General features: G+C 35.7%; 1 protein-coding gene across 1 annotated transcript; it reads left to right on the forward strand.

Annotated features, from left to right (window-relative positions):
* Window positions 1-1,637: 1,637 nt before the first annotated feature.
* Window positions 1,638-12,442, forward strand: os (protein). The gene is made up of 9 exons (XM_073075329.1): window positions 1,638-1,950; window positions 2,134-2,222; window positions 5,538-5,670; window positions 8,010-8,178; window positions 8,671-8,859; window positions 9,160-9,398; window positions 10,594-10,800; window positions 11,117-11,312; window positions 11,621-12,442. Exons 2-9 carry the CDS (start codon window positions 2,139-2,141, stop codon window positions 11,757-11,759), a joined length of 1,356 nt encoding a protein of 451 aa, XP_072931430.1. The 5' UTR covers window positions 1,638-1,950; window positions 2,134-2,138; the 3' UTR covers window positions 11,760-12,442.
* The last annotated feature ends 1,205 nt before the right edge of the window (window positions 12,443-13,647 follow it).

Below are 13,647 nucleotides of genomic sequence, written 5' to 3' on the forward strand. Positions count from 1 at the left end.
ACTCGGCTGAAATAACCCCAGTGAAGATTTAGAAAATATGTAGGTATATTTTTCATTAATACACTTGTTATATAAATGTATTAATATAATATAAACACTTTCGCTGGTTCACTTAGCCAGCCAAAGTATTTATCACATTTATTTTTGTTGGCTAACTATTCAATGACATGACGTTGAAGATTTAGTGTGACCAATGTTTTAAACCATTTTATTTTTATATGGCAATCTTAAGTTAAGAGCGGTTAGTCACCAAATGTAGTAGTAATATTTTTGTCATGATCTCCTCAGAAGGATTAGCGTAATATTGGACTTAGTGGCAAAGCTACATTATTATTTACAAAAAGATGGCAATGTTGACGATACATTACAATGTGTCCCGATTATCAGAGTTACTGGTACTGACTCTAAGGACATATAGTTTACTATGCTCTTTGCTATGGACTACCTCGGAGTAAATATTTCTTAGGGTTAACTTCGAGCAGAGTACCTTTGATTACATATTTATGTATATAGCTTATTATAATTGGCGTAACCATAGATATATTATCCTACTGACGTGGCGTAACTGTCTTTTTTTTACGAGGGGGACACCTTCAAAAGGTACCCGGTGCCGTGGGAGCGACGCAGGGTTATGTGGGATTCTTACCGCACTAAAACCCCCCCCGGTGGCCGTCCTGGGCACTGCGTTGAGGGCTCCAGGATCTCCAAGGAAACGCAACCGGAGTCCTCTTAGCGCGTTGCCCCGTTGGGCTCCGCCCAGGTGAGCTTGGCGCTCGCCACACCGTCTGGTGCGTACGACGGTATGCGACCATACGTACCGCCGTCCCTCCCGGACAGTGTACAAGTTGCCACAGCACTTAATTTACTAAATTATCTTTAGATTACTCATAACTTAGACTATGGTAAAATAAGTATATTTTTTAGGTTTTTAAGGTTCCGTACCCAAAGGCTAAGAAGGGAAGGATTCCCAAGCCTCCGCTGTCAGTCCGTCTGTCTCAGGGCTCTATCTCCTAAACCGTATTAGGTAGATAAGGGTGGCCGATATAACAACATATACTAAAAATAAATAAATATTAAAAAATGGTGGTACGGAACCCTCTGTGCACGCGTCCGACTAGCACTTGGCCAACTATATAAGTCTTATATAATCCAAAGACTTTATGTCTTGGTTTTTATCAAATGAATTTACAAGATTGTACCTACATATTATATGTGTGTCTACAAGAGAACTTGTAGACATTCAATTGTATTAAAATTTTTAGCGCTAGAGGAGAGTAGGTTACTATAGCAAATATAACTCTGTAAGTAAATTGGATTAAGTTTAAAAAAAACATTTCTATACGTGTTTGGGACTTTCAAAAACGACTTTGTATTTTTATTGAAAACAAAATCTTAGCAATAACATAATATTATCTGTATCTCAAAACTAAAATGGTGATCTATCTTTGTCGCAGTACCTAGCCAGGTGTTAATTTTACACTCTATAATCAATCAATATAATTATAATTATATATCCGATATACACTATAAGTCCGATATGATACCTAATAATATGTAGTATGTTTGTGCGCATTATAGTCGCGGAGATGAGCTAATTAAAATAATTCCGTTCAAATATAATGAGACCAAACTTCGAGTGCGACAGTGACTGCCACCACAGCGAACGCTCGGGCAACGGGGACGGGAGTCATTTAACAAACAGATCTCGTTGTGGTCGCGTGTGTGGGTCGCAAAGAACAAACTTGTAAGAGGAGTCGAGTCGATTTCACGCGTTGCGGGACACAGTCAGTAGAAGCCGTACGATCGACAATATAGAATTAGGACATTGATGGCACAGGAAACGTGACCGGCGTCGAGTAACGACCACTTATTGGAGATCGAGAATTCGAGCGCGGACGGTTTTACTTCCACAAAACCAGTTTAATCCCACTCATTAACGTTTTTTTCAACGTACGTGATCTTACAATAATTACTTTAATAATTAAAAAGCCCGAAGTGCGCTTCCAAATTATATAATTTACCTACCCTCGAAAACAAAATAAAATAAATCTAATTCTCGTTTCTATTTTAATCAGTGTTTGTGCATTATTTCATTTAACCATATCACCATTTAATATTTTTCTTTTCTTATAGGCAAAATGTCAAAAAAGAGCTCATTAGAAGCGGTAACGGTGAACAAAAAGCCTGATGCCACAGAAACGACTCCTTTGGTGCCTAAAAGTGTAAGTTTTTATTTTATACTATCTTCCTTTACCTTTCCCTTTTCTGTAGCAGATCGGTTTAATTTGGGAAGGAAATAAGATATAAACGGTCTTATAGATGATGTAGCCGACTGTCTATTCGTTTATTGGACCTGTATAGATAGATAGTTTTTAATATTAAAAGTAAATTAAATATGGCTGGGCGATTACGAAGAATGCTGTTTAGCTAGATAAATAATGTTAATCTAGGTATTTAATCTTATGATTGTGGTCGACGACCGGTTTTCGTTTTTGTGACATCTCGTGTTTCGAACCCACGTAATAAATTTACATGCTTAACTTTACTTAATGTTACCACAAACTGAACATAGCGCCAATGTGACGATTAACTAATGAAAACATTTAAATGAGTTTTTCTGCTAATTATATTACCTATTTATGGGTGTCACAAATAATTTCTTCACTCAAATATAATAAAAATCAATTTGTTTCATTACGCCAAGTAACCCCATCTCGGTACAAAAATTAAGTGTAACAAGAATATTACGTCATGACCAGAGAATCCTTGGCACTTGATTGATATTTAAATATTTCTATTCCTCCGTTAGACATCAGTAAATTCTTTATTATCTACCTGACATTTAGCTAAATTGTGTTAGTATATAATGAACGCATTTACTAATGATAATGAAGGATGATTTATCCATATTTTCGTATATTGTATTAAAAATATACATCCAAATAAATTAGCCAGACACTCTGCACTATACCGGCTTTATGCATATTACCTGCGCAAGTGCTTGGTAGGTAACATATCAATTACTCCACTTTTATTTCACGGACAATGGACACCTATTTTTTGTGGATATATCCGGAAATATACAGTAGATTAGACTTGTCAGTATTGTATAACAACAAAAAATAGTAATATTAGAAAAGCAGTATAATATTTTTATAATTCTGTTACGTATTTAATACCTCCTATTGGAGTAACTGACTAGACAATCTACCTATCTAGTAAGATAGATTCTTCTACATTAAATTGATGTGTGTAAAAACCATGTTGTAAATAAGTACCGTCGATGGCGGTGGTTAGTTTATGTTTTAAATATCATCTTAGTAGTATATCGTCTATATAATCGGTGAAGACTGTAGAGTAGCGGATATCTAAACTAGGACTATTACCTTACATTGCGCAATACGTGTATAATAGATACCTGCGGACGTGTGGACCAAATACCAAGTATTGTCGGCAATTGCCGTCTGTAGGTACGTCAACCCGAATGGCGATATCTTGTTACAGTGCCTATTGCTTCGATTAACCACAAGGTTTTAGCCGTGAACTTTCCGCACGAGGAGCCTCGTCGGATATCTTATAGGTACGTCATGTGATACATTTTTAGGCCCTTTCCCCTTCTAAATTGTAAGTAACGCATTAATAACCAAAAGGTTATAAATTACTTTTGCCTTCCAGAAGATACCTACTTTTAAGAAATAATTTATCTGTCAATAATTAATTACTTATCATTCATATCCTGTACTAGATAAATAATTGGGTAAGTGCAAGTCGAACTCGCAGCCGGAGGGATCCGGACTTCCACAATTATAGCAGATATTAAAGTAAATTCATAGTGAAAATTTGAATCTGCCACAGAAATAGTATAGTATTAGAATTCTATTACGGTTCAATAGATAAAAAAATATGCCGAAAAAAGATTAGTTACTCCTAATAGTCCAAATACTTGAGTATTAATCCCCATCGTAATCCTCATAGCTTAGTTGCGTAAATAAATTTCTGAATTTGCAGTAGCCGAAACGAAATATTTCAAATACATGTTATTTACTTATTAATAAATGATATGCATTTAGTTTGATATTTTTATCTACCTAAAGGATAAAATATTTGTATCCAATGCATAGATATACGAGTATTTATGCTACGACATGAGGTTTTCTTAACGACTCCATTCATTAAATATAAATAAAGAATGGAACTGTTGTGGCTAAGATTAGTTTGCTTATTATATTAGAACGATGAAGTAAGTATTCTGATTATTTTTATCAGTCCATAAGATATAAAACGTTTAATTTGATTACTCTTTTAAATATTATGTAAAAAGTATTTTAACGTGTTTTATTATAATAGGTAGTTAGGTACATTACGATTTTTGCGTCTTAAATTGTTATCGAAAGCTTAAATGACCAGGCTGGCGTCTTCTTCCCGATAAGGTCGTAACTCGTAATCCAGGTATCTATGTCTAGCAGGAAATAAAACGTTTTTCAAAAATATTTGCGTGCCTGATCAAAATTGAATAACAATCTGTTGAATATCAGGTAGGTAACTATTCCGTGAGACCGAAGATTTATTTAAAAAATATAAAATCATATTTTTTATGTAGTACCTACCTACTCAGATAAGTACTTCGTCAATTTGAAAACAGTCTGCAAGCTTAACGCATCTATCACATATCATAATAGATCCTTTGAGTTTAAAAACCTCCCTTAGGCAGATACAATTAATCATTATCATGATCAACCCATTACTGTCCCACTGCTGGGCACGGGTCTCATACGTACTGGTAGACTTCACATACCTTTGAAATTATTTTTAGTACGCAAGCAGTCACCGTTTAAGCAAGTGATAATTAATTTCTAACACGATCAAGAAGCCGAGTTTCTTAACCACTATCTATCTATCAATGCTCATATGACTCATATCACTATCAGATGTAGTCTGAAAATGAAATGTATGATATACACGTGTGAGAATTTCATACTAAACCGATGTCAATAGGTCACTCGTGGCGTAAAAACGAAATGAATAAGAATTGACATCCGAAATATAGGTAACTGTGCACTAGTCAAAACATGGGAATAATGTTATGGTAGGTAAACTGTGAATTGTATTAGAACAGGATGCGATTCCCTCCTATCTCTGGATATTGATTGTCATTAACGGATTGCAAGAATACTCGTACATAGGGACATCCTTTGTTTAAAGTTATTAAACTGACCTAAAATTGTGAAAGTATCAGTCAGTTATTCAGCAGCCAGACTCAGAAACAACAATAAAGAATCTAGAAGATGTTGCTTATTTATGGAATGGATATGAGTGACCATGAGTGATCATTATTACCTAGGTATTAAAATGAAATGGTTTGATTTCTTTGTAATTAGCATTTAAAACTCGGTTTCCGTAGCGCTGACAAGGGATCATCGCCACCTCCAAGGACAGTCTTATAAAACAAGTTTTTATTGTAGACATTATTTTAATCCGAGATTAGAACTAAACATACTTAATTATACAGTGTATAATCTGGTCGTGTTGTCTTGCAGGAATTAGAAGGAGGCGAAGGTGGTAACAAGAATGAGAGCTCCGGGCTGTCCATGAAGCAGGCCGCCTTCCTCATCGCCGGGGAGATGGCCGGCGCGGGCGTGCTGGCGCTGCCACGAGCCCTCGTTAAGACCGGTAACCGTATTTCTGACAGTTAATACGAAGATCGATACGTTCGATCATTCTAGAAGTCTTCTAGCGCTTATTCTAGTTTCAGGGAAGGTCTGGATGGATAACCATTAACCGATTGCAGCATAATCTTGTAATCACATTAAATACAATTTATCTTAAAACATCTCTAAATATTCAATTATCCTTCACTGCTGTAGCAGCGCCATATCTATATCAATTTATAGAACTATTTATGATATGGTGCTAAAGTATTTGTATGATAATCCTCATTCACGACATCTATCTAGGTATATGACGTTTTGCGCATTATTTAATTCAGGTTGTTCTTCGTGAGAACCAATCTATAAAAATCTAGCTACGACCGGATGTATTAGGAATATTATTTTTCGCATTCATTACCAAGTATACCTATTACTAATAATTTATTTATTGACGGCAATTACAGACGTTTTTTTTAATAATAAACTTAGTAGGTACTTCCTCTTCTTATTATATTCCTATGAGAGGTTGGAAGACATCAGGGTTGCCCTTATTTTCGAGGTTGCAGCTTTGAAGAGTGATGTGGTGCTACAGCCGAACCATTTCCTTAGGGTTTTCCATCACGAATGCCGCCTTCTAGATCGGTACAAAATTATAATATCACAAAGTCGAAGTCTAAAATTTCCAGCTCTCGCAACAGAAAAGAATACTGGTTCCACCTGTTATGTAGACTTAATAGGTAGAACCAGTAATGTATTATTCACTAAATAGCTATATGATATTTTTGTGATTCTGATTATTTATAGATAATCCCATAATCCGATTTTAAGACATTCATGGAGATTAATACTGGTTTCGTGTTCGTTAATTCACTATAAATGAATTCTGTATGTTAATGAAATGGCGAAGCGAATATTTTTGCTAAGTATATCATATACAGCAAATGCGATTTTTTTTTGCTTTGAGCGCTGGGAATGCTATTGAGCGAATATATACGATACTAATTATTCTAAAATTACGAAGTAAAATTCTAAATCAAATGTTTAAAAATAAGTATTATTATACCTAAGATGTGATTAATGAACAAGTTTTTACTTGTGAGATACATGTGTACTACAAGGTAAAGATTTTTAATTTTTCATATTCTCCAGAATCGATTACTTAACAGAATGGAATCATTTTGTTAACCTGGCTGCAGCGCGACCTCTCTTAAAAATCACAGCCACAATCTAATATGTTTTTCTAAGGAGAAGAGAGAGATATGAAAATACAAGATATACGATACATTCAAAAATATAATTTAAGATCAGTTATAAAATATTGCACTAAAATTATTGTGTTGGATCTATAACTTAAGTATATAAAAACAGCAGTATTTCCGTGTTCCGAAGAAAAAGCTTTAGCACTTATCAACTTATCGCCTACATAATAATTATCTCATAAAATACCTAAACGTTATAGCTGTGCCCTTGGACCATGGGAATGTGTTTCGTAATGCGTTTAAAATTAATGTGTTGTTTATTTCCAAAGACCTACCAATAGATACTTTACGTCTGAGGTGTATCTACTCTCGTAACTCTACATTAGTGTGAGTGGGGACGAGCACGTCGGGAACCAGTTTGACCGCTCGGCTATGGTAATGGTTCCTCTCTATCAACTTGACAAAAGTTTCCAAATTTTACCACTGATTGTTTATGTCTACAGTTCTTAAGCTTTTTCAATAGATTATTAGAGCCGAATGTAAAATAACGTTACTAAGGTACTCATATAAAAATAAGTCGTGTAGGCGGTTAGGTACCTACTAAGTTTAGTTTCCGAACATTCTGGGCATTGTATATTAAATTTGATTTTATGATATAAGCACATGCGCGAGATATATTATTTGGTCATATTTACTAATTAGGTAATTAGTTCTATTATTTACGAATTTTAAGGTTACAATCTAATTAAGCACTTTCGCCACTAAGTTAATTATGCAAATGTAGTTTTAATTATTAGGCGCCATAAATTTAGGGTTCGTTCACACTAGAGGTTCCCTTGAGGGGCACACGTTTTTTTGCCAGGATTTTTTCCACTGACTTTTAAAGATATTCATGAACACGTTAGATATTATTTATTATAGACAAGGTCAACATCTTGGGTACATCTAAGTACATCTAGTTTTAGATTTTTCGATACATAGGTAAATAAAGTTCTTAAAATATGTTTGGTAATTTTATTCTTTTATCAGATATTAAAATATAATAAAAAAAACAGTTTGATACAGGAAAGCCAGTCCATATCGTATGACAGTTTAGGGATAGTAAGAAGGTCCTACTTAGCGCGGAAAAGATTTAAATATGGATAAATATACTTGTTTGCAGGGTGGGTTGGAGTTCCTCTCATAATTCTGACATGTTTGATGGCGGCGTTCAGCGGCAAGCGACTCGGCGACTGCTGGACGATGATAGAGGCGCGCCAGCCCGACCTGAGGACTGTCAAGAGGAACCCCTACGCCATCATCGCGGAAAATGCTCTTGGCAAGACCTGGAGGTGAATGTCAATGTAACTTTGTAGATTTTGAAATATATACTATCATGTTTTTATTGGTAGAATTTTGTATAATAGCTAGTCTTAATTTTTATAATATGGATTTTCTTATCATAAATATTTCTCTCGTTCTATTTATTTAAGATAAACTTTATTTGCAATTCTGATAAAGACAGGTAAGTAAGTAATTTATTAAGTGTACTTAATAAAATGAAGTAACGTCTGTAGTTAAACATAAACCCGAAAAGAAATTTTACAAGTTTCTACGCGAAATTCTAAGTTTATGGTTTCAACCGAGATAATGAAGGAAAGGTGGTTATTAAATTAATGAATACATTCGCATTTTTAATTATAGTTAGGTTTTCTTTAAACGCTGGTGAAACCTAGAGATACCTATATAAACACCGAAAAGTAAAATAATTTATTGTTTGCATTTTTGTTTTTAATATTCTAATAGCTTTTTTAAATAAGCTTCCCCACTCGTTTTTACTTCAGCGCGGTGGTATCCATGGCGCTGGTAGTAACCCAGTTCGGGATCGCCGTGGTGTACCTGCTGCTGGCGGCGCAGATCGTGGAGCAGCTGTTCTCGACCCTGGTCCCCACCTTCACCATCTGCATCTGGACACTGATCGTGGCCGGCGCCATGACGCCCTTGCTGCTCTTCGGCACACCTAAGGATTTCTCGTCAGTATTTTGAACCCATTTACCAAGGAGAATTGGTTGGTGGTTGGTTCGATGTTTTTATATAATTTTTAATATATACACATATTTTAAAAGTTGAAAAATTGAAATGATTTAACCGTCGATACACAAAAAAATATATGCAAATATATGAGGTATTCATATGAAAGAGAAGTCATTTTTTTAAATGCATGATGTAAAGAAGAAGATAAAGACTCCTTAGTACGCAATTCAGGCTAACATTAAGGTACTTATTCTGTTACTTAATATCACTAGCTTATCGGAGTAAACATCGTTCTGCAGATACCTTGGCATCATCGCATTCTTCTCTGCGGTGGTGGCGTGTGTGATGTACTTTATCGAGATGATGAGCGAGATCCGGCCCTTCGTGTTCCGCTGGGGCATACACGGCTTCGCGGACTTCTTCCTGGCGGTGGGCATCATCATGTTCGCGTTCGGCGGCGCCGCCTCCTTTCCCACAATCCAGAACGACATGGCTGACCGCACGCAGTTCACCAACAGTCTCCAGTACAGCTTCCTCGGTAAGAATACCATTCATTTTATTTCAAGTGTTTAAATATTTTAGATACTGTAGTATATTTATTAGTCTAAATTAGGCGTAATGTTTTTCCTATCTTGTATAAAAAATTGTTTATTTATTTATTTATTTATTTAATTATTTAATTATTACAAAATCCACAGCTCTTAAAATCATACAAATACATTTCTTATATAGTATTTCCTACAGCCAATTACGGATTTACAATTTTTTAAACATAACAGCACGAATAAGTAAGTTTTATAAATAGGTAGGTATTAATATATATAAATACAGGTATAAATACTATAAATATATAATTAATTTTAAAGATAAACACACACATATGTATAATAATCTACATACTAAAGATGTTAATTATAATTTATATACCTACTAATAATATTTCAATTTTACGTTTACTTAGTCACTAATATGGAGATTATTAAGGACTTTATGTACCTCTTTTTTAAAACTATTTTTACTTGTATTGAAAATGTCTATTGTGTTAAATCTTTTATTATAATTTTTTTGTAATCTAATGACGAGTGAATTTTGTGCATAATTACTTTTGGTCTGAGCGACAGCGAATAAAGATTTTCCCGCGTGCCTTGTACGCTTTTTTGGAACATTAAAACTCAAAAATTTTGATAGCAAAGCTTGACAGTCTATGTACCCATTACAAATATCATGCAAAAAGGCCATATCAATTACATTGCGTCTACACTCAAGAGGCATGAGATGATGATATAAACATGAATCCTCATAATTTAAGAATGTATGAGAACATCGATAGTTGAGGTGTTTCATAACATATATTGTTATGTACACATACATGGAATATCTAACTATAATTAAAAAAAAAAGTTTCTAAAGTTGCACAGTTGATGTCCTATCTATGTCTATGTATTATATATCAGTTAGTAACGACAATACACCTTGAAAGCTTCAAGATCCAATGAATACACTATTTGTATTTATCCTTGCACCTACAAACTGTTACTTTATATTTTCCATAGAGGATTTCGATGAACCTCCTCACTAACTAGCACTAACAGGAGTTTCTTGCGCCACTTCTTCTCCATAGCGAAACACCTTCCGAAGCGGTGGTGGTTTGTTGACTTTCAAAAATTATTCTATATGGATCAATTTTGAATAAATGAGATTTGAATTTGAATAATCTCATGCCCGGTTCCCAGCAACCCTGGCGATGTACTTGCCCATCGCGATCGGCGGCTACGCGGTGTACGGAGAGTCGGTGGGCTCGAACGTCGCGCTGTCGCTGTCGGCCACGCCGCTCACGCTCGTCGGCAACATCTTCATGGCCGCCCACCTCGTCGCCGCTTTCATCATCACCGTCAACCCCGTGTGCCAGGAGGTGGAGGAGATGTATAACACTCCGAGAGGTAGGTTTTGTTAATGACTCCCAAAGGCAACTTGTTGTAGACATGAACCTCTAACACGCAATTATTGCAATTGCAATACTAAATAACTTTAAAAAAAAATAACGGTCTTAAAAAAAGAGGTTTTTGACCTTGAAGTAACTATGATAAGTTATAGTTTTCATAATACTCGTATTACCATTTATTTAATTGTAGCACAAATAATGATACGTAGCAAAGTTGACCAGAATTCCTATAAAGGTGTTGTAAATTATGTATTATAAGAAGATGAAAAAAGCAATAAAATTGAAAGACACGACGTTTCGTAATATTTGTTTAGAATCGCTGGGACACAGGACCCTGGTCCGCTTGTCCATAATGCTGGCCATCCTGTTCATCGGGGAGAGTATTCCGCGCTTCTACACGATCCTGTCGCTGGTGGGCGGCTCCACCATCGCGCTTCTCACCTTCGTGCTGCCGTCCTACTGCTACCTTAGCCTGGTCAATTCTGCATCAACTGAAGGACAGGCACCCATGTATGTATTTTTTTTAAATAAACCAGGAACCTTATTCAAATTTCACTAATTGATTTTTTTTAATAACATTGTGTTACATGTTCATAAATCCTTTTTAAAATAAATTTTGGTTTACGTCAGGGATATGCTTTACAAGTTTGTAGCGCAGTGATTATATAGACACCGTAAAAATACCAACTTCGATCTTCGGTCAAGTATAGATTCAAAATTTAAATTGTCAATTGTCCTGGCTTCGGATGTTAATTTGCATCCACGGCACCCAGGTGTCGGTAATTATCAAGCGGCTAAAGGATATCTTGCTGTTCCAGCGCGTCTCCCCCGGGATGGATGAGGATGGTGTGCTGGGAGGTGATAGCGGTGGGCGCGGTGGGCGGCGCGCTGGCGGCCGCGTGCGCGCTCAGCGCCATCTTCAGCACCGCGCAGGTGCTGCCCTGCTACCTGCGCTAGCGCCGCCGCGCTGTCCCACGCTGCCCCACACTGCCCCACGCTGCTCCACACTGCCCCACGCTGCCCCACGCCTCACCATCCACAGCGCCCGTTGCTACTTGCGCGACACGCAAACGATCATCTAATACAATTAGCAATATTAAAACATACTCGAACTCTCATACTTGATACTCATTGTTGGCGAGTAATTATTTTGTAATTCGATAAAATGTTATTTTATCTTTTCTATTTACTTAAGATATGAAACTTAAATGTACCTACTCTAATATAGTATACAGTAAAGACTCGATTAATAATAATTAAAAAATATTTCTCTACAGTAAATAATTGGATTAATGGATATATTAATCCAAAATTGATTTTCTGAAGACTATCCGAATGTCTTATGGCAACAATTTGTCTTATTAGTCGAGTTTCCACTGTATACCTACTTAATATGAATGTATCATTTTCATTTATGATAAGCTATCGCAATATCGCATAACATTAAGTCATTTTTGTAATATGGCCACAAGGCATATTAAATATTTTTTTACAAATGTATGTAAGTAGGTATGAATACCTACATTATTATTTTAGTAATTGAAATAATATCTATTTCACATATAAACGTCGTGTATATGAATAAGTATACCAATGTTATTTTTCGTGTTGTAATACAATAATTATTGTAAAAAATAAAACCAGTCTTTCACTTTCCTTTTTTTCTCCTCAACATACTATAAATAGATATATAATACATAAATCGATGAATAAAACTAATAAAGGCAAATCTAAGTAAATATTACCTTAAACAACTACTACTTGTGGCACTTCCACCAATCGTCAAAAGATGTCGTCACATTCTAAATAGCGTGATTTATAATGAAGATTCTTAACTGGGTCCACTCGTAGTATACATACTTACACTACAACACTAAGAGTATAGTAACATATATAGGCTACTACACACACTATATAGGTACCTACTTCCTATATAGGTATACAAGCCCTGAACTGAGACAATCGGAACACGACTACTTCCCAGTCAGCTAGCCTCGCAGATGATATCCCGGTTTTCCTCCAAACATACCTATTTGAGTTCGATGACTATCGATTCAATAGCAAGAAAAAAGGTAAAATGTTAATTCGAAAACCCAATAAATTTATAAACGAAGTCGGTGGCAAAGAGATGCTAGACTGTATTAAGAACGTAAGCTATCTTCGTTCTAATATTTGTAAAAAATGTATTGTCTTTGAAAGGGGCCTTTTTTCTTTTCTCATTTCTTCTCAGGATACCTTATAAGCGACACTTTCCCATGGAGGATTAATAAAATGTTTCTTCAAATGAACTCGTTGAATTCCCAGCAAAGGAAATAGATATTTGCATATCAAATGAATGTTTTAATTTTTCCTTAAAATCGGCTTCGTTACTCATATCAGCCTTTTCGCTATTCCTCATAATTTCAGACTTATCCCGCCCTCTTCCGTTCTTCCTTTCGCCGCAAAAAAATCATCCAGCATAACCGATTTAAATACTAAGTCACAATTCACATCAGCTTAGTGCATCATGCAATAATCTTCATGTCGTCATAAGAAATTCTTATCGATGACTACGACAACTCGTATATCATTAATACACAATGTTATTATTGTAAGCAGTAGGTAATATAGTACGCAGACCCCCAGCAAAGCGTTATCAGCGTGATGTTATCACATAACCCGCGTGGCGGACACCAGCTCACTATACTCTTTGGCGGACAGCTCGCCGTACAGGTTTAACACCTGAAGTGGGCTGGATACGATCTCCGGCCAACCACATTATTTTTATAATATAGGAGAAGCAGACGAGCATGTAGTTCTGATAATAAATTATTACTGCCTCCCGTTGACACCTGATGGATTAGAT

The sequence above is a fragment of the Epargyreus clarus genome, unplaced genomic scaffold, assembly GCF_041222505.1.
Source record: "Epargyreus clarus isolate Ecla_fem2 unplaced genomic scaffold, WU_Ecla_fem_2.2 ptg000007l, whole genome shotgun sequence".
NCBI lineage: Eukaryota > Metazoa > Arthropoda > Insecta > Lepidoptera > Hesperiidae > Epargyreus > Epargyreus clarus.